Genomic DNA, 20,393 nt, shown 5'->3' with positions numbered 1-20,393 from the left:
TTTTTTTTCGACGTGGCTACCGCTCTTTTCGTAGCAAGGGAGACTGGGCGATAGCGTAGTCGACGTTTGTGAATTTCATAGACCTGCTCGCATCGTGTGTTCGCCGTCGTTGTCTGTGCGTGCCGTGCTGCATTTTGCGGGGAAAGAGTTCAACACAAGGCTGTAAAGCAGGGAAAAGTCTCTTCAGCCTTGAGAGAGAAATGCTATAGTTAAGTTAACTTGGTTTCGCACACAACTATCTTCGACGTTAGGCGACTGCCTCGGGAGTGGAGGTGAGCGTGTTTTTTAAACTAACGTTAGGCAAGTGTAACGTTTGTGAGTTAGTTAACCGCTATGCTAATGTTAGCTTTAGCTTAGCACATTCATTCACGCTTGGCCTTTACGCCACCAGGAGACCTGTGTTTAAAAAACATTCAAAAGTGCAATGGAATGTTTTATTATCCTGCTAGCCGTTTTGTAAACATTCCATGAACGCCTTATTGTTGAGTTATATTTGCTAACTTTATCGGAAAGCATTGCGCTGCGATGTGTTTCGTTTGTCGGAGCCATATTGTTGTTAGTTAGCTAACGTTAGCTCAATCGTTGTGTGACTCATAGCCGTGCACGCTACAAAGCGAGGAAGTAAACTTTAGAAATATCGCTTAAGTGACCTTTTTCAAACTTATTTTGACGGCAGCCATCGTTATGTGAGTTTTTTTTTTTCGTTTGCAACACTAACGTTAGGGTATCGACAACACGAATGTGTTGCGCTGAATGTACACAATGTACACAAGCTAGTGTGTGTATTGTAATCTGTTTGATTTCTCTGTTTTAGTTGTGAGGCGCTATGGCAGCTGCGTTTCCCTACAGAGGGGTCCCCGGAGGGATGCCGCCCGGCATACCCCCTCCTGCCCCGGTGCCAGACTTCATGTCGGAGGAAAAGCTGCAAGAGAAAGGTATGTTAGGTTTTACTCACTGTTGTGTCCCCACTTGTAATACACATTTAAGCAGGTATTTTTCCTGTCGTAAAGGATAAGACCATCACTATATGCATAGATGATAATATTTCCGTTTGTTGTGCATTACAATTTTAAATTTATTATAGCAAGGAAATGGCAGCAACTGCAAGCAAAGCGCTACTCTGAGAAGAGGAAGTTTGGCTTTGTTGATGCTCAGAAGGAGGACATGCCACCTGAACATGTCCGTAAGATCATCAGAGACCATGGGGACATGACCAATAGGAAGTTTCGCCATGATAAGAGGGTCTACCTTGGGTAAGTTCTTGTTACATGTATAATAAATATCTGTCACTGTCACTATCTTAAGAATTACACCTACATTTTCATGTCAATACATAGACAAAAATCCTTTTCAAATGAATGCACCAGTAACACTCCAATAGCTAATCTTGTATCTCCCCTTTTTTCTTGCTTTTGTGTTGAAGTGCCCTCAAGTACATGCCTCATGCAGTGCTGAAGCTTCTGGAGAACATGCCCATGCCCTGGGAACAGATCAGAGATGTTCCTGTGCTTTACCACATCACTGGAGCCATTTCTTTTGTCAATGAAATTCCCTGGGTCATAGAGCCTGTCTACATTGCCCAGTGGGGGTACGGACAATTTAAATATTTTGCACTTGTAAATTTGAGAATTGTATATTAGCATAATTTGTGCTAATGTAGAATTTCTACATGTAATTGATTTTACTGAAATTTGCTTAAATACATTAAAATAAGTTAAATCCCAAACCTTGGAGCAACATTTTCACAGCTCTTACTGATCGACTTTATCCCTCTTCCCCCCACCCAGTGCCATGTGGATCATGATGCGTCGTGAGAAGCGTGACCGCCGGCACTTTAAACGCATGCGCTTCCCACCATTTGATGATGAGGAGCCGCCACTGGACTATGCTGACAACATCCTGGATGTTGAACCCCTTGAGGCCATCCAGATGGAGTTGGACCCTGAGGAGGACGCCTCAGTTGTGGACTGGTTCTATGAGCACCAGCCCCTCAAAGACGCAACCAAGTAAATCCTTTTTTCATTCTCATATTATTCTGAGAGATCAAAATTTACCCTGTTATTATGCAAGCAGCGGTCCCAAATTTGGCTAAATCTAACAGTGAATCATGTTTTCTGACATGTTGTATCTCAACATGATTGTGCTGTTTTTGTTTATTAGGTATGTGAATGGCACCACCTACCGCCGCTGGCAGTTCACCCTACCCATGATGTCCACACTCTACCGCCTGGCCAACCAGCTGCTAACTGACCTGGTGGATCACAATTACTTCTATCTGTTTGACCTCAAGGCCTTCTTCACTTCCAAGGCCCTGAATATGGCCATTCCTGGGGGACCCAAGTTTGAGCCACTGGTCAGAGATATCAACCTCCAGTAAGGACCTCCTTCCATTCACAATTAAAAGAGCTGAAGACTTATTATTATCATGATGACACACCACTTGCATGCTTATAAATCTTGGGGAAGTAAAATTTTTTCTGGCATTTAAAAAAAGATGTGTATTTTTTGTATTTGAACACAGATTAAGCTTAAACCATCTAAGCTATAGTCTTTAATTTATTTATATATATCTTTGTCTTACCTCACCCCTCTCTCACTCTCCCATAGGGATGAAGACTGGAATGAATTTAATGACATCAACAAAATCATCATCCGACAGCCCATCAGGACAGAGTACAAAATCGCCTTCCCCTACTTGTACAACAACCTGCCGCACCACGTCCACCTCACCTGGTCAGTCCACTAGAAGTGAATGAAGAAATTGATCAACGACTTCCCAAAAATGGCACTTTAACAGAATCAGTGCTAATTTATCATGTGCAAATGTTTTCTTACTTGAAACTTAAGAATCTTGGAAAAAATAGTTGGATTCCAAAGTTAATCTGCTTGAAAATTTTTAATGACAACACCAGTACACAATGCAGTGAAATAACAAAATGTAAAGAAACAAATTGCTGTTGCATCTTCTTTGTACTAAGAGTCAAACTTTGTGAAAACTCAGATCAAAACCGGGTATTATAACTAAATATTTAACATTGTAGTTTACCATAGAGCAAAGCAAAAACCTTTGGAACACAAGTTACAAACTTGTAAGCAAAGTAATTGAGTTGCAGCTTGGATGAAATACATTGTTATGACTGTCTTAATTGACTGAGGTCTTGCACGTTAACTACAGGATTGAGTTAAGCCGTGACTGTTTTCTCTCTGCAGGTACCATACACCCAACGTGGTCTTTATCAAGACAGAGGATCCAGATCTGCCGGCGTTCTACTTTGACCCCCTGATCAACCCGATCTCCCACAGGCACTCTGTCAAGGTAAGCCGGGTCGATAGTTTCCCGTCTGTTTTTGATAGAGGTAAAAGATTAATAAAATGCTCTCACATCAAATCGTAAATGAAAATCCTCTTACAAAGGCGCACATGCATTGGTCTGCTTGCCTGTGCGTAAGAACTGGAGGAATAATAAAATGAATGGTTGTTTGTATTAATCTCTGGCTGCAGTCACAGTTGGACGTAGACCATTCAGATACCATCTTTAAAATATTTCATTAGTTGGAGCTGAATATGAAATGATGTAAAACCTCAAGTGAAGTATGAGATTCCCATGTTTTTTTGTTTGTTTGTTTGTTTTGAGCTTGTTTATTTAAAGTCAAAGTCCCCTTACTCGTTCTTGGCTATCTCCTGCACTTGTTCAGAGTCAAGAGCCCCTGCCTGATGATGATGAGGAGTTTGAACTGCCTGAATATGTGGAGCCTTTCCTCAAGGACACACCACTCTACACAGACAACACCGCCAATGGCATTGCCCTGCTGTGGGCGCCAAGACCCTTCAACTTGCGGTCTGGCCGGACAAGGCGTGCCATTGACATCCCCCTCATCAAGAACTGGTTAGCAAACTGCACGGCACCAACATGTTGGACCACCAAGTGTGACATGAATTTGTGATTGAGGAAAAATAAATTGAAAAATATTTGTAAAAATTAGTGGGAAATGCTTTTGTCATTTTACAGGTACCGTGAACACTGTCCAGCTGGCCAACCCGTGAAAGTGCGTGTGTCATACCAGAAACTGCTCAAGTACTATGTGCTCAATGCTCTCAAACACAGGCCACCCAAAGCCCAGAAGAAGAGGTGAGCATCTCGAAACACACTCTATTGAAAAGCTTGGCTCTCAGTTTGTATTGTCTTATTTTTTTGACTGAAGCAATTTTTGGCTTCAGCTCGATGTTTTGTAAAGATTTTCCCTCTATCGGCTTCCAGGTACCTATTCCGCTCCTTCAAGGCCACCAAGTTCTTCCAGTCCACCAAACTTGACTGGGTGGAGGTGGGCCTGCAGGTGTGTCGACAGGGCTACAACATGCTCAATCTGCTCATCCACCGCAAGAACCTCAACTACCTGCATCTGGACTACAACTTCAACCTGAAGCCTGTCAAGACACTGACCACCAAGGTACAGGCTGCAGCCTGCAGATCTATATGAGCTTTAAAGGGGTTCCCATATCACTTTAATTGTTCACATATTTGACATATTACACACAAAAGCCTCAATACACGCATGTGACCCCTCAAGCATTCATTATTACTCCATTTTGCATGGTTTTTAATTTAAGTGAAAAGAAAATATTTGAAGGCCCAGTTTCAGCTGTTATGTGATTTCTCCAAAAACAAAACATGAAGCATATACCTTTAATTTCTGAATGGTTTTACTCTCTAATGTAGGTTCTGGTACACAGAACTGTTGCAGCCAGTTTGGGCCTAACTTTGCCTTTTTGTTTGCATTCTCCAGGAGCGTAAGAAGTCGAGATTTGGCAATGCCTTCCATCTGTGCAGAGAAGTGCTGCGTCTCAGCAAGCTGGTGGTGGACAGTCATGTGCAGTACAGGCTGGGAAATGTGGACGCATTCCAGGTCAGCAATGAGGGCAAATTTCAAGGTCCCATCTGCTCAGCTATACTCGCCAGCATCATTCCTGTTCCCACTGATTGTACAGTTTCTGCAAATGTAGTGACCCCACAAACAGCCCTGCCGGACACAGTGGAGTGTGGTCTGATAGTGTTAAGTGACTCATTTAACATTATATAAATACTGAAATGTTGAGCATCTCTTGAGCAGTTCAAACAGTGTTTGACTGATGGTAGAAACAGACCTGCCACCCTGTGTAAATTTTGCATAACAGTTAAGAAATTTGACATCAATGTGATACTACACGCTGTTAGGCTAGTATACGGCAAGAAGGCTTTCCTTCAATATTAAGTGATTTAAAGATGTTGTTTAGGCATGAAGCCGAGTGGGATGGTTGACACTTGTGTCTTCAGGAAAAAGACACCTATAAAACACTGGGGGAAACCCTGGGTACAGAACATTTGTCATAAATCAATAAATAGGTCTGTTATCCAAATTGTTTTGTATGTTGTAGGTAATTGTTTGCACTTCACTCATTGCTGTGCTTTCTGCAAGATTGGTAGGTCAGAAGAGTTACAGCTGTTAAAGTAGAAATAAGGTGTGCTCTATTTCAGTGTTTATGTTTAACCAAAAAAAGGAGTATTTCCATCAAACAGTTTGTCTTTGGTTCTATCAACTTGAGAATTGGGGGAAAAAATGTTCAATTCTCAGTTTTCAGTGGTGAGGCTTTGTTAGTGGTTTGATTATGTTTTGTGTTCAGTTTGTTATCCTACCGCACAGTTTAGACATAACTAATCCTAAAATTTTCCCTCTCTGTCGCAGTTGGCGGATGGGCTGCAGTACATCTTTGCTCATGTGGGTCAGCTCACAGGCATGTATCGCTACAAGTACAAGCTGATGAGACAAATCCGCATGTGCAAAGACCTCAAGCATCTCATCTACTACCGCTTCAATACCGTAAGTACACACGCAGTTTAATTGGTCTAACAGCAGTTAAGCCTATCCAAGTGGTGTTTTGCTGTTAATGGAAATGATTTGTTATCTTTGCATGAAAAATATTGTCACAACTTGATACTGGCTTGATCATTTGACAACTGAAGAAATTGCTGTTTTTTTCCCTGCTGGCCTCATGACGCTCTTTTTGGTGTGTTTGCTCAGGGTCCTGTGGGCAAAGGTCCAGGTTGTGGCTTCTGGGCTCCTGGCTGGAGAGTTTGGCTGTTCTTCATGAGGGGCATCACCCCACTTTTGGAGAGGTGGCTGGGTAACCTGCTGGCCAGGCAGTTTGAAGGTATGCACACACCTTTTTTCTGGTGTGCACAGGATGTATTATATGCTTCAGAAAATACACACAATGCATATTTTAGAGGTTTACTTTGGCATGAAGTATGCCATTGTCAGCTGCAACTTTGTCTGTCTTCCCTCAACAGGGCGTCACTCAAAGGGCGTGGCCAAAACAGTGACCAAACAGCGTGTGGAGTCTCACTTTGACCTGGAACTGCGTGCTGCAGTGATGCATGACATCTTGGACATGATGCCCGAGGGAATCAAACAGAACAAGGCCAGGACCATTCTGCAGCATCTCAGCGAGTCCTGGAGGTGCTGGAAGGCCAACATCCCCTGGAAGGTCAGCTCAGTGCAGAGCTCGCTTTGACTACGACTAACTCCTTAAAGTGGAAAGTGCTCTGTTAGATTCCAGAAAAACAGAAATCAATCACTGAAACCTTTTCAGTGCTATTCTGTTTGAATTCAGGATGGGCTGGAGTTGTTTTCACCACTAAAGAAAACTGCCGTTCTAAAAATAATTAAGTAATCTAGGCACTGGGCCCAAGGTATTTTATAGTTCGCCATATGCATTGGTTTCAGTGAGGAATTCAGACAAACTCTGTCACTTAATTTACACAATGGAATCAGAATCAGAAATACTTTATTGATCCCAAGGGGAAATTGGGTGACATTGTCATGTTATAGTAAGTGCCTAGTGCGGGGAAAAAATAACATGAAATCATGAAAAAGTTATTCCTGAAATAAATATCTCAAAATAGTTATGGCATATAAGGCTGAGTGTTTCACCAAATATGGATATATGAACAGCTCTGATTCTTTAACTTTTTCTGTGTCTCAGGTGCCAGGCCTGCCCACTCCCATTGAGAACATGATCCTGCGCTATGTGAAGGCCAAAGCTGACTGGTGGACAAACACAGCCCACTACAACCGTGAGCGAATCCGCCGCGGAGCCACTGTGGACAAAACAGTGTGCAAGAAGAACCTGGGGAGACTGACACGTCTTTACCTGAAAGCTGAGCAGGAGAGACAGCATAATTACTTGAAGGTAACACACATGCAGAATAACAAATATGAATGACGTCCTGCAAGGTCTCCTCCACCGAACAGAATGTTGTATTTGAGTGACTTATTGCATGCAACTATTTTTATTATAGCGCATTGATCACAGTAGTGAAAATTGTATCTTTTCCCCCATTTAACAGATATAAAGAAATGTGAAAGTGGATTAGATTTCAGTTCTTTTTGTTTGTTGCCCATGAATAAAAACTATTAACAGTGCATCCTGTCATCACTGCTGCTGTTGTCCAAGGACATCACACACATTTAATGTTATGTATGATTGTTTTGCCCACAGGATGGTCCGTACATCACAGCTGAAGAAGCGGTAGCCATCTACACCACCACAGTGCACTGGCTGGAGAGCCGGCGCTTCTCACCCATCCCCTTCCCCCCGCTGTCCTACAAACATGACACCAAACTGCTCATCCTGGCTTTGGAGAGGCTCAAGGAGGCATACAGGTAACGCACAGCTGATATGACGAACTTATTAGAGAGTACTAGTCAACAGATGTATTGCCAGATTCAGATAATTTCTGTATTATCTAATTTGGGTCTGTGTTGTGTCACCAGTGTGAAATCGCGTCTGAACCAGTCTCAGAGGGAAGAGCTTGGTCTGATAGAACAGGCATATGACAACCCCCACGAGGCCCTGTCCAGGATCAAACGTCACCTGCTCACACAGAGAGCCTTCAAAGAGGTCAGACCAGCATCTACAACACAACTTAGGTCACAGCAGGGGTGCTGTATTGCATTTTAAGATTTGGTCTATAAATTGGGTGAAATTAATGTTTATAGTTAAAAATTAACAATACACAAATACTAGATACAGACTTAAAGGTTGTAGCATTGAATTTCTAAGAGATGCTTTCAATGTCACCACCTCAACATGTTCCTCACACCCACTCCCATCCATCTCAGCCTGAACACTACCTTTTCCCTTTTCCAGGTGGGTATTGAGTTCATGGACCTGTATAGCCACCTTGTGCCAGTGTACGATGTGGAACCTCTGGAGAAGATCACTGATGCTTACCTGGACCAGTACCTGTGGTATGAGGCAGACAAGAGACGCCTCTTTCCACCCTGGATCAAACCTGCTGACACTGAGCCACCGCCACTTTTGGTCTACAAGTGGTGCCAAGGTCAGGGCTCCTCTTTGACTTCTCCTGAAAAAAATAACCTTGTTTGTTTTTTGATAGCTGTGACATAAGCGTAAGGGCACTGCAGTTGCTTGACATTTTTGTTAAGTTGAAGTGATAAAGCCACTTTTGATAATCTTGCCAAGTCTTCAGGGAATAATTGGCAATGGAACAACTGTCAAGCATTATCTGAATGTTTTTTTTTTTTTCCTTTATGCTCTCCAGGCATCAACAACTTGCAGGATGTGTGGGAGACTACAGAGGGTGAGTGCAACGTCATGCTGGAGTCCCGCTATGAGAAGATGTATGAAAAGATTGACCTGACACTGCTGAACAGGCTGCTGCGTCTCATCGTGGATCACAACATTGCTGATTACATGACGGCCAAGAACAACGTCGTCATCAACTACAAAGTAAGCACATGTTTATATTCTCATGTCTCCATACAAAAGTCCTTGTAGGTAATTCTACCAAACTGGCCAATAAACAGTCAGTGGCACCCTTCCAGTTCTCCAGTGGGAATGTTTTATTGGTTTAGCACTTGGGTAAGTTCAGGTCTATATTTTGGTCATTTAGCTGATTATCTTATTAATGCGAACTCATGCAAAACCTACTCTTTTGATTTAGGTTACTATACTTACATGCTCTGCTCTGATACTCAAACTGATACCAACGTTGTCAATATCACTACGTTATGCCGCTGAATGAACGAAACACTAATATGTACATTGCAGTGTTGCAATCCGTTTTCTGTTAAGTTGATCGGAAAAGAAAAACATGTTGACTGTGCAACATCAGCAAGCTAGTAAGATGTGACAAACTTGCTAACACAAAATGTAAGCAGCTTATTGTACTTTCAAAGCCTAAACCAAAGCCAAAACATTTGAGATGAAGATGTTAGTACTGTAGACATATTTCAAGTGAGTAATTTGGTACTTAGTATCATCAAGTACCCAAAGGTGAGAGAGAGTATTCTTTCTCAGTCTGAAAAAGTGTTATTGGTGCCTCCTTGCTTTGATTGGATATAGTGCGAATTAAGATTATGTACTCTGTTATGGGGCTGTCTCTAACACTATGCTCTATTCATATCCCTCTATTAGAAAACTTGTCTTGCAGTTGGCTATTTGGTCTAAATGTTTTTTGTTTCCTCCCACCCAGGACATGAACCACACCAACTCCTATGGCATCATCCGGGGGCTGCAGTTTGCCTCGTTCATCGTGCAGTACTATGGCCTGGTGATGGACCTGCTGGTTCTGGGCCTGCACCGTGCCAGTGAGATGGCTGGACCGCCCCAAATGCCCAATGACTTTCTCAGTTTCCAGGACACGGTGACGGAGACCGCCCACCCAATCCGCCTCTACTGCCGCTATATCGACCGCATCCACATCTTCTTCAGGTGAGATAGTCATCAAAAGTTCTGACAGACAAGAGTTTTACAAAAGGTTTTTTAATTTATTATTTTCAGCCTATTATCTGAAAATTGAGCATGTCTAAAATCTTACACATTCCAAGTGTAAATAATGTTGTTTTCTTGGGTCCAGGTTCTCAGCTGATGAAGCCAGGGACCTCATTCAGAGGTACCTCACTGAGCACCCAGATCCTAACAATGAGAACATAGTGGGCTACAACAACAAGAAGTGCTGGCCCCGTGATGCCCGCATGAGACTGATGAAGCACGACGTCAACCTGTGAGTTCACCTCCAAGCTATGTTTTTTTTTTTTTTTCTTTCTTTCTTTTTTTTAAGTGAATTTGGTGAATAGTAATAACCAGTGTGTAATAACATGTTGGTGTCTCCCCCAACCCTCCCAGTGGTCGCGCAGTATTCTGGGACATCAAGAACCGTCTGCCTCGGTCAGTGACCACAGTCCAGTGGGAGAACAGCTTTGTGTCAGTCTACAGCAAGGACAACCCCAACCTGCTCTTCAACATGTGTGGCTTTGAGTGCCGCATCCTGCCCAAGTGCCGCACCAGCTATGAGGAGTTCACCCACAAGGACGGTGTTTGGAACCTGCAGAACGAGGTGAGGAGCCCAAACCAAAACAATCAACAAATAAATCAGAATTGGATAGCCTAAAATTAGTGCTCTAAGACTTACTTGGACAGCCCGATACTCATATGTTTTATATGATATAAAATGTGCATCCCAGTTTTTGGAACACAAAACTGTCACATCATATACACCTGGAACTTTGTACAATATATTTTTTCTTTGTTAAGATGGTCTTAGTCACACTTCTGTTTATTCGAGTCCTTACTTTGTGTTTCTGTATGTAGGTTACCAAAGAGAGGACGGCGCAGTGTTTCCTGCGTGTGGATGATGAGTCAATGCAGCGTTTCCACAACAGAGTGCGTCAGATCCTGATGGCCTCTGGATCCACAACATTCACCAAGGTCAGCAAGCAATCTCATCCTTTAAAAAAATTGGAGTCGTCCTTCCTAGCTGAATAAAACTGAAAAGTAATAGGATACTAATTTTGTTGTCAGAGTAAGTCATAATTCCCTCTCTGCCCCTCCAGATTGTGAACAAATGGAACACGGCTCTGATTGGCCTGATGACGTACTTCCGTGAGGCAGTGGTCAACACCCAGGAGCTCCTGGACCTGCTGGTCAAGTGTGAGAACAAGATCCAGACGCGTATCAAGATTGGCCTCAACTCCAAAATGCCCAGCCGTTTCCCCCCTGTAGTCTTCTACACTCCTAAGGAGTTGGGTGGTCTCGGCATGCTGTCCATGGGTCACGTGCTTATCCCACAGTCCGACCTGCGGTAAGACAGCATGGAGATAGTGGCTGACTTTATATCTAACAACTGCTGATGTTATATTCATTTATCTGTGGCAGTTCAGCAAATTGGGCAGCCTTTCATTAGGTCTTTTGCTTCCACACCAGGTGGTCCAAGCAGACAGATGTGGGCATCACTCACTTCCGGTCGGGAATGAGCCATGAAGAGGACCAGTTGATTCCTAACCTGTATCGCTACATTCAGCCATGGGAGAGTGAGTTCATTGACTCCCAGAGGGTGTGGGCTGAGTATGCCCTCAAGAGGCAGGAGGCCATTGCCCAGAACAGGTACATCCTTAAACTTGGATGCAGATTAGCACCTTGTGCATTAGATTTGTGAGCACCACAAACCACTCATTGTCTTCAACATTGTCTCGAAAATGTAGGTTTCATAGAAGCTGCTGTATGTATGCTGTATACTGCATTAAGCCATATATTAAAAGATGACAAAGGCACTAAAAACGCATAACCATATCTATACAAAACCAGTAAAATTGCTCATTGATTGTTGTGTGAATATGTTCTATCAAAATTATGGGCAATTGTTTTGGACTGTTTTTTTTTTTTTTTTTTTTTTTTTCCCACTAAATTGCTGATTGTATGGTTAATGTAGACTTTTTTTTCTTTTTTTTTTTTTTAAATGGATGCAGAAATTTATGTTCTGGAACCTTCATAGTCTTTATGGACTTGATATTTTGTGGTTGGATTTTGTGTGCCACAAGGTGGATGTGGTGTTATGCGTGTTTTCCCTTTGTAAGATGCAGTCATTTGCCATCTAGGAGCCATGTTTAAAGATTAGTTATATTCGTGTTATAGAGAATCATTCCCTATATCTTGTCTTTGTGCACTTAGCAGTACTAAAAGCCAATGCTAGGCAAGGTAAATAGCAATCTGTTTTCTGTGTCCCAGGCGTTTAACCCTGGAGGACTTGGAGGACTCATGGGACAGAGGCATCCCCCGAATCAACACCCTCTTCCAGAAGGACAGACACACACTGGCCTACGACAAGGGCTGGAGAGTCAGGACAGATTTCAAACAGTACCAGGTACGATGGAGACACATCTGCATTGTTGAGTTGGCTTGAAATGAAATTATGTGTATACAAATCTTTAGCAGCTTTAATTTAGTATCTTTCACAAATTGAGCTACAGTAGTGCCACAAACATGCCACCATTTCATAACATCTCTTTATTGATTGTGAGCGCAGGTGCTGAAACAGAACCCGTTCTGGTGGACCCACCAGAGGCACGATGGCAAGCTGTGGAACCTGAACAACTACCGCACTGATATGATCCAGGCCCTTGGCGGTGTGGAGGGCATCCTGGAACACACACTCTTCAAAGGCACTTATTTCCCCACCTGGGAGGGTCTCTTCTGGTGAGAGCACTTTCATGCTACAAATGCACCTTTGAAATTAGCAGCAGAATTTGATTATTGCTGGGCTAGCCTCTTCTAACAACCTGTTGCTGTTCAAAGAAGAGAGGGTAGAGAGTTACTCAACTAACCGTGTTGTTTCATATTTAAGTCTCCCCAGTATAACACCATTTCTTATGTCTTTGTGTGCCTCAGGGAGAAGGCCAGTGGCTTTGAGGAGTCCATGAAATGGAAGAAGCTGACCAATGCCCAGAGGTCGGGTCTAAACCAGATCCCCAACCGTCGTTTCACACTTTGGTGGTCACCCACCATCAACAGAGCCAATGTTAGTATTAGTAGTTGCAACTGTTTGTTTATTCAAATTTCAGATTTGTTTATTGATTTGCCTTTGCCTGAAAATAAAAAAAATCATTGGTCCATACAATTTTTCACTAACAGTTTTCCACCTCTTTTTCCATCCCTAGGTGTACGTCGGTTTTCAGGTGCAGCTTGATTTGACAGGCATTTTCATGCATGGCAAAATCCCCACACTGAAGATCTCCCTCATTCAGATCTTTAGAGCTCACTTGTGGCAGAAGATCCATGAGAGCATCGTCATGGATCTGTGCCAGGTGGGTGTTTTTTGACTGTTTTCACACAGCGTAAGAATATATAGCACAAATGTCCTTGTTGACAATTACCCAGTTTCCCCTTGAAGATCAATAAAATATTTCTGATTCTGATTTATAACTTAACTTGGACAGTATATCACATTTAAACCTGAAGGAGACAGGATCAACTTAAATGTCCTTAATGTAATTAAAATTAAGTGCCAGTTTTCAGTGAGATTTGTTAGATAAATTGCCTGTTTTTTGGGGGGGATTAAGGGTATTTGAATAGCAAAATTCCTATGTTGATAAACTAGCAATCAGCCAAACCAAAGTGAAGTCCACTCTTATAAAATCAATCAAGCCATTGTGACTAACGCTGCTGTTTTTGTGTTCAGGTGTTTGACCAGGAGCTGGATGCTCTGGAGATTGAGACAGTGCAGAAGGAGACCATTCACCCCAGGAAGTCATACAAGATGAACTCCTCCTGTGCAGACATCCTCCTTTTCGCATCGTACAAGTGGAACGTTTCAAGACCCTCACTGCTTGCTGACTCCAAGTATGTGTTCAGGAGCTAACTTTACACATGCAGTACATCATTACTTGGAAAATACTGGAGTGTCCAGTTGAAACTCAGATTGTCACTATCTCAGAACCTCATAATCTACAGCTAGGCGTTATGCAAATGTCATCTGACTGCCATGAGAACATAAAAAAATGTATATTCTCTCAATTTAAATGTGGTCCTCTACCTGCAGGGATGTGATGGACAGCACTACCACACAGAAGTACTGGATTGACATCCAGCTGCGCTGGGGTGACTACGACTCTCATGACATCGAGCGTTACGCCAGGGCCAAGTTCCTGGACTACACCACTGACAACATGAGTATCTACCCGTCCCCCACAGGGGTGCTCATTGCCATTGACCTGGCTTACAACCTCCACAGGTTAGTCCCATTGCAAGCATGGATACATGAGCAGTTATAACGGACATCTACAGGTTATGCAGAAAAAGTTTGTTTGTGTCCAATGTGCTTGTTAGAAAATCAATCCTTGAAGACAGTGGATCACCTTTTATGGAGGCTGCAGGTTTGCAAAGCAGCACATGAATTAAATACTGTTTAGCAGCACACTTGTAAGCACTAGGTCAGGTCCAAACAGAAAAAAGGTTAATGGGAGGTTATAGTTGATTCACATACATGCTTTCAGAAATTGATTTGTTGGTTGGATGAATCTAAGTGGTGGTGTGCTCCCTGATTTTAATTCACGTTGTATTAGTGGAGGTTAAAATAAACCAGAAAGATGACAGTAAAATTGTTATATTTGACATCAAGCAGTTCTTGGCAACTACTTGCTAAGGTCAGCAAGTATACTGTGCGGTATCTTCTCAGGTTTTCACACTGGTTCTCTAAAATGTTTTACATGAGCGTTACAATATGCTCTAGTGACTAACACCAGCCTTCTTGAAGTGAGAAAAGTTACTCTAAATACTTTTTGCTTGTACCCTAATTTGAACTTGACTTGCCAGTCAAAAGTCTAATCAGTCAAGGCAAAAAACAGAGAGGGCAAAGTGACTAGGGAGATGTCCTTCAACTTGTGTTCAGCCCACAGTGGCAGCAGATACGTGCTCTGCTGCCACTGTGGGGTTAATTTAAAAAAAAAATCACAAAAATAAGTGTTCCAACAACCACAATATAGTGTTTTAACGTTAAATACTTTTCCTCTCTGGTGGCAGCGCCTATGGTAACTGGTTCCCTGGAGCCAAGCCCCTGATCCAGCAGGCCATGGCCAAGATCATGAAGGCCAATCCTGCCCTGTATGTGCTCAGGGAGCGCATCCGCAAAGGTCTGCAGCTGTACTCCTCAGAGCCCACTGAGCCCTACCTGTCCTCACAGAACTACGGTGAACTCTTCTCCAACCAGATCATCTGGTTCGTGGATGACACCAATGTGTACAGAGTCACTATCCACAAGGTGAGAGGGGGCGACCAGTGTAACCCAGTTATTCAGAGAAATACTGTTCTGCTTACACAGTGAACTATTTTTTTTGGAATGCTAGCTTATTATTGTTGCTTGATTTATGCTGGAATCTTTGCCTTTTGCTGAAGAATGCAAACACACCTCTCCTTTGAATTTAGTCACATGTGTTCTTTATTCCTCTCTTTAGACCTTTGAGGGTAACTTGACCACCAAGCCCATCAATGGGGCTATTTTCATCTTCAACCCCAGGACTGGCCAGCTCTTCCTCAAAATCATTCACACCTCTGTATGGGCTGGACAGAAACGTCTGGGACAGGTACAGCCTTGCTTTAAAACTGGTGACCAGTGTAACTATCACGGTTTATTCTGATTCCGATTTTGTCCTCAATATTGACTATGGTGAATTTTTGGAGTAAATGATATTTCTGTTGGGGGAAAAAACACTCATAGACAGGATATTGTAGGTAGTGAGTAAGTCTAAAAGTCTTAAGTGCCTGTCTGTGGCCCCAAGTGCACTGCTTCATTCTTGCTTTATTTATGTAGCTGGCCAAATGGAAGACAGCTGAAGAAGTGGCTGCCCTGATCCGCTCCCTCCCTGTTGAAGAGCAGCCCAAACAGATCATTGTAACCAGGAAGGGCATGCTGGACCCTCTTGAGGTGAGACTTACTGATTTAAATTGTTCTATGTTAGTGACAAGTATTGATGATCATCTTGGTGAGATTTGTGATGGTCAGAGTTTTTTTTTTTTCTCAGTTCTTAATGGCACGTATTGTCTTCCTCTTTGTCCTTCTCCCGATGCAGGTCCACTTGCTGGACTTCCCCAACATTGTGATCAAGGGTTCAGAGTTGCAGCTGCCTTTCCAGGCCTGTCTGAAGGTGGAGAAGTTTGGAGACCTCATCCTGAAAGCTACTGAACCCCAGATGGTTCTTTTCAACCTCTATGATGACTGGCTCAAGACAATTTCCTCTTACACAGTGAGTCACACTCCTGTTAGGCTTACTTATACCAGGATTACATAGATGTTTTAATTTACAACTCACTGTAATGAGTCTTGAGGAAAATTAATTTTTTGAGTGCATTTGATTTCTACGGCAGTTAGCTTTAACACATTCACAACTGTTACCAAGTATCCGTGCTTATGTATCCATATAAACAGCATTACAAATTTTAACCTTCCGTTTAGTTGTCAAGTATATTAAATATCTTCTGTTAAACCCTTTATAATTCACTTTGCTTCAATGAAACATCTTGACTTATCTCCCCATGTAACTAGTTTGTGTTTGGTTGTCTGCTCTGTAGGCCTTCTCCCGTCTCATCCTGATCCTCCGAGCGCTGCATGTCAACAATGACCGCGCCAAGGTGATACTGAAACCTGACAAGACAACCATCACTGAGCCCCACCACATTTGGCCCACCCTCACTGACGAGGAGTGGATAAAGGTGGAGGTGCAACTCAAGGATCTGATTCTGGCTGACTATGGCAAAAAGAACAAGTGAGTACTAACCCTGGGCTTAATATTTAAGGCACAATATGAAGTTCATATAGATGTCAGTATAGCCATATTGTAAATTCATCTGGAATGTAGTATTCCAGCTCACCATTGACATTGTAATAAGCATAAATGCTGGTACTCCCTGGCATTACTGAATAAATCTAGACTTTAGACAACTCTCCAGTTACCCCTCCTTTGTCTCTCTCCAGTGTGAACGTGGCCTCACTGACCCAATCAGAGATCCGTGACATCATCCTGGGCATGGAGATCTCAGCTCCATCACAGCAGCGCCAGCAAATTGCTGAGATTGAGAAGCAGACCAAAGAGCAGTCGCAGCTCACTGCCACACAGACACGCACTGTCAACAAGCATGGTGACGAGATCATCACCTCCACCACCTCCAACTACGAGACGCAGACCTTCTCCTCCAAGACTGAATGGAGAGTCAGGTATGCTGATATAATTTGTAATTTGAAGTCAAAATTTGTCTCTGTAGCATATCTTAAAACAATATGAATTGATCCAAGTGTTGTCCAACCTTTGATAAGACAAAATGAATAACATCACAAAAATCATACATATACCCAGTTCGTCTCTTTTGACACTGAAAACTTTATATTGCGTTGTAAAACAATTTCACCTAGATATACTTGGGTGGTCTTTCATGCTGTAATAACTTCAAAGCAGGAGCTGCTTAAGTGTGGGGTTGATACATTGAACTGCTGTACTGCAGTGACAGTGCTAGAGTAATATAGTCAAGATTGCAGCTTGTGACAGATAAACAGAAAACTTAATTGCATTTTGTAGTTAATGGACAACTAAACACTGTATTTTGTTTTTGTATTTTCTATACTGTCACAGTGATAGTTGCTTGTTCTTACTCCTCTGTCCACCAGGGCCATATCTGCTGCCAACCTCCATCTGAGAACCAACCACATCTATGTGTCATCTGATGACATCAAGGAGACGGGCTACACTTACATCCTGCCCAAAAATGTTCTCAAGAAGTTCATCTGTATCTCAGATTTGCGAGCACAGGTATATTTGGTAGCTTTTGGTAGTGCATTTCAGAGAAAAATATTGAAGTCTGTGGCCAAAAAACTATAAGTTCCTCTGTAGATAATGTTTTCCTGTGTTGTTACAGATTGCAGGCTACCTGTATGGCACCAGTCCCCCAGACAACCCCCAGGTGAAGGAGATCCGCTGTATCGTTATGGTGCCACAGTGGGGTACACACCAGACTGTCCACCTGCCCAACCAGCTGCCAGGACATGAGTACCTTAAAGTAAGACACACAATTTGAGATCATGCATGCGTTATTTGTCATGGCTGCTACTGGTTACTCTCGCTCAGACAATTACAACTTTTCAAAACAAACCATACACAACTCGGGAACAGCTTTTTGTTTCCCAAAAAGATTAATCTCCTCGTCCTCTTCCCAAACTAGGAGATGGAGCCCCTTGGCTGGATCCACACTCAGCCCAACGAGTCGCCCCAGCTGTCCCCCCAGGATGTCACCACCCACGCCAAGATCATGGCTGACAACCCTGCCTGGGACGGAGAGAAGACCATCATCATCACTTGCAGGTGGGGTTCTTGTCAGCATACATCCACCTAAGTCTTTTTCTTGTTTGTGTGAGAAAGAAACATTTTACTGATGCTGATGTAGTTTAGCATTATCAGTGAAGTGCTACATTAGCTTTGTACTTGCTCTATTGCCATGCACACATCCACAGTGAACATAAGTCAACATTTGGCTATCCAGAAGTAGAGCTTTTGGCTATTTAGTGTTAGACCTGGTGTGTGCAGCTATGTGACATGGGTACAGGTTGTTCTACTCATGCACAATGCTTTTTTTAAGTCTAGTGATATTACAGCAAAAAGCAATCACAAAAATGTGGCAACTTATTGAAAATACAATAATTATGAGGTTTGTGAATTGCACACAAAGTAATTGATAAGATAGAATGAACAGCTTTCAAAATGGAGAACTGCAAAATGGAGAACCTGGACTTTACCATAGTTTCTCAATTAGGTTATAATGGCGCTTTTATTAGTATTGAAGTGCATGTGACAACACCGCTTTAAATTGATACTGTAAAGGTTTTTTGTTGCAGGAAAAAACACAAGCATGCATTTCACTTTAAAACATAATCTGCTCATGGTACTAATAGAGTTTAATGGTACTCAAAGCGTGTTACCACTGTTTTCCAGCTTCACTCCGGGGTCCTGCACGCTCACAGCTTACAAATTGACACCCAGTGGCTATGAGTGGGGCCGGCAGAACACAGACAAGGGCAACAACCCTAAAGGCTACCTACCATCCCACTATGAGAGGGTGCAGATGCTGCTCTCTGACCGCTTCCTGGGCTTCTTCATGGTGCCTGGCCAGGTCTCCTGGAACTATAACTTCATGGGTCAGTAGCTGCTTTTTATTTCTCTTACTAAGATCAATCATAAATGATAGTGCTTCAAAATTAAGCCAGGGTTTGTTTTGATTTTCCTCAGCAATGCAATGAGAGGTATGCCTGTATTATCCCTCTTATCCTCGGTAATGCCATTGTCATTTCTGAGTTATTTGTGTCACACATTGATTTTCATGCTTCCACTCCCACTGATGATAAAGTCAATTGTATTGATTTTACTTTATGTAATTCTGCCTCGCATCCTCAAACTCGACCTCCACTGCATATGGAACTGTAAATGGCTTTATGAACATGATAATATAACAGCAATGCTGAGAAATGTGAAGTTTCATGATTGCTTGCTCTTGTTTATGTCTGCAGGTATCTTAAGCAAAGTAAAATAGTTTACGTGAACATGTAATAAACTGTTTTTGCCTACAGGTGTACGCCATGACCCCAACATGAAGTACGACCTGCAGCTGTCCAACCCGAAGGAGTTCTACCATGAGGTCCACCGACCCTCACACTTCCTCAACTTTGCCTCGCTGCAGGAGGGTGAAATCTACAACGCTGACCGCGAGGACATGTACGCCTGAAAGTGGACACTGGTCTTTTGGCATTTTGTAGATAGCTCTGCCTGAATCATGGAGAGCCGATCCAGTACAGACCTTGTAATATTTCTAATGCGCAGACTCTATTATGATTGATGTTGGAAGTTTTTAAGTAAAGGCTCACAACCTTTAAGAACTCTGTGATGTTTCAGATCTTTTTTACAAATGTTATTTTGTTTGTTCCAGCAATTCCCACTCTCTTCCTTCCATTGTCTCAGAAAAGCCTCTGCATGAAAGTGCAGTATTTTGATTTTTGTGGCATCAGGCGCATTAAAACATGTGCATTTGTGTGTAGTGTTCAGTACACATTATTGAATTTGTTTTCAAAAGGGTAAAATGTTATGGCCCTTATCCTTTAGAGATGAAATTGTAAGTGAAAGTCCTTTTTATATCCCAGTTAATTCCCTATTACTGTGTTGTACTGTACATTGTGTGACATTGTAGCTTGGGTTTAAATAAAGATCACCAGTTTTATAAATGTTGGTATTGTGGTAATGTAATCGCCTGCGTTGTTGCTGTCCTTTTTGCAAGAAAAAGTGCAATGATATGATCTGGTGAGAGTGCTGCTGTTTAACAGCACCTCGAGTATGCAGGCATCCAGTGACTTGCTCATGGGCTCTTTACCAGAGTGGATGCTTGCTGATAAGGGCTCTTGAGCCCAGGTCCTCCAGCTGAGGACCATCTCACTACCCGCCCTGTTACCCAGCAGCACCCCTGTTTTTGTTTTGCAGCACCTTCATGCAGATATCACGAGATGAGATTTGATCATTTCTGTATATAAC

The 20,393-nt window shown here is 42.6% G+C and overlaps 1 protein-coding gene across 1 annotated transcript; it reads left to right on the top strand.

Annotated features, from left to right (window-relative positions):
- Positions 1-112: 112 nt before the first annotated feature.
- prpf8 (pre-mRNA processing factor 8) lies at positions 113-20,090 on the top strand. Its single transcript, XM_030066649.1, has 43 exons — positions 113-272; positions 815-935; positions 1,085-1,253; positions 1,424-1,588; positions 1,788-2,006; positions 2,161-2,373; positions 2,608-2,733; positions 3,211-3,316; positions 3,696-3,886; positions 4,010-4,129; positions 4,259-4,448; positions 4,785-4,904; positions 5,721-5,855; positions 6,057-6,186; positions 6,326-6,522; positions 7,021-7,227; positions 7,537-7,700; positions 7,812-7,938; positions 8,188-8,380; positions 8,603-8,790; positions 9,536-9,774; positions 9,920-10,066; positions 10,189-10,399; positions 10,654-10,770; positions 10,896-11,143; positions 11,266-11,445; positions 12,067-12,202; positions 12,365-12,534; positions 12,727-12,856; positions 12,996-13,142; positions 13,517-13,677; positions 13,877-14,068; positions 14,857-15,094; positions 15,288-15,416; positions 15,644-15,757; positions 15,903-16,076; positions 16,402-16,595; positions 16,805-17,044; positions 17,492-17,633; positions 17,740-17,880; positions 18,043-18,182; positions 18,810-19,012; positions 19,442-20,090. The coding sequence occupies exons 2-43, from the start codon at positions 827-829 to the stop codon at positions 19,594-19,596; spliced, it is 7,017 nt and encodes a 2,338-aa protein (XP_029922509.1). The 5' UTR covers positions 113-272; positions 815-826; the 3' UTR covers positions 19,597-20,090.
- The last annotated feature ends 303 nt before the right edge of the window (positions 20,091-20,393 follow it).

The sequence above is a fragment of the Myripristis murdjan genome, chromosome 13, assembly GCF_902150065.1.
Source record: "Myripristis murdjan chromosome 13, fMyrMur1.1, whole genome shotgun sequence".
NCBI classification, from domain to species: Eukaryota; Metazoa; Chordata; class Actinopteri; order Holocentriformes; family Holocentridae; genus Myripristis; species Myripristis murdjan.
The sequence above is the reverse complement of the archived record's forward strand: the minus strand, read 5'-3'. Positions and strand labels throughout refer to the sequence as shown.

Coding starts and splice junctions, on each gene's coding strand:
- prpf8 (XM_030066649.1), top strand. CDS start 827: ATGGCAGCTGCGTTTCCCTACAGAGGGGTCCCCGGAGGGATGCCGCCC. Junction 3,317..3,695: donor CCCACAGGCACTCTGTCAAG/GTAAGCCGGGTC, acceptor GCACTTGTTCAG/AGTCAAGAGCCCCTGCCTGA. Junction 11,144..11,265: donor ATCCCACAGTCCGACCTGCG/GTAAGACAGCAT, acceptor CTTCCACACCAG/GTGGTCCAAGCAGACAGATG.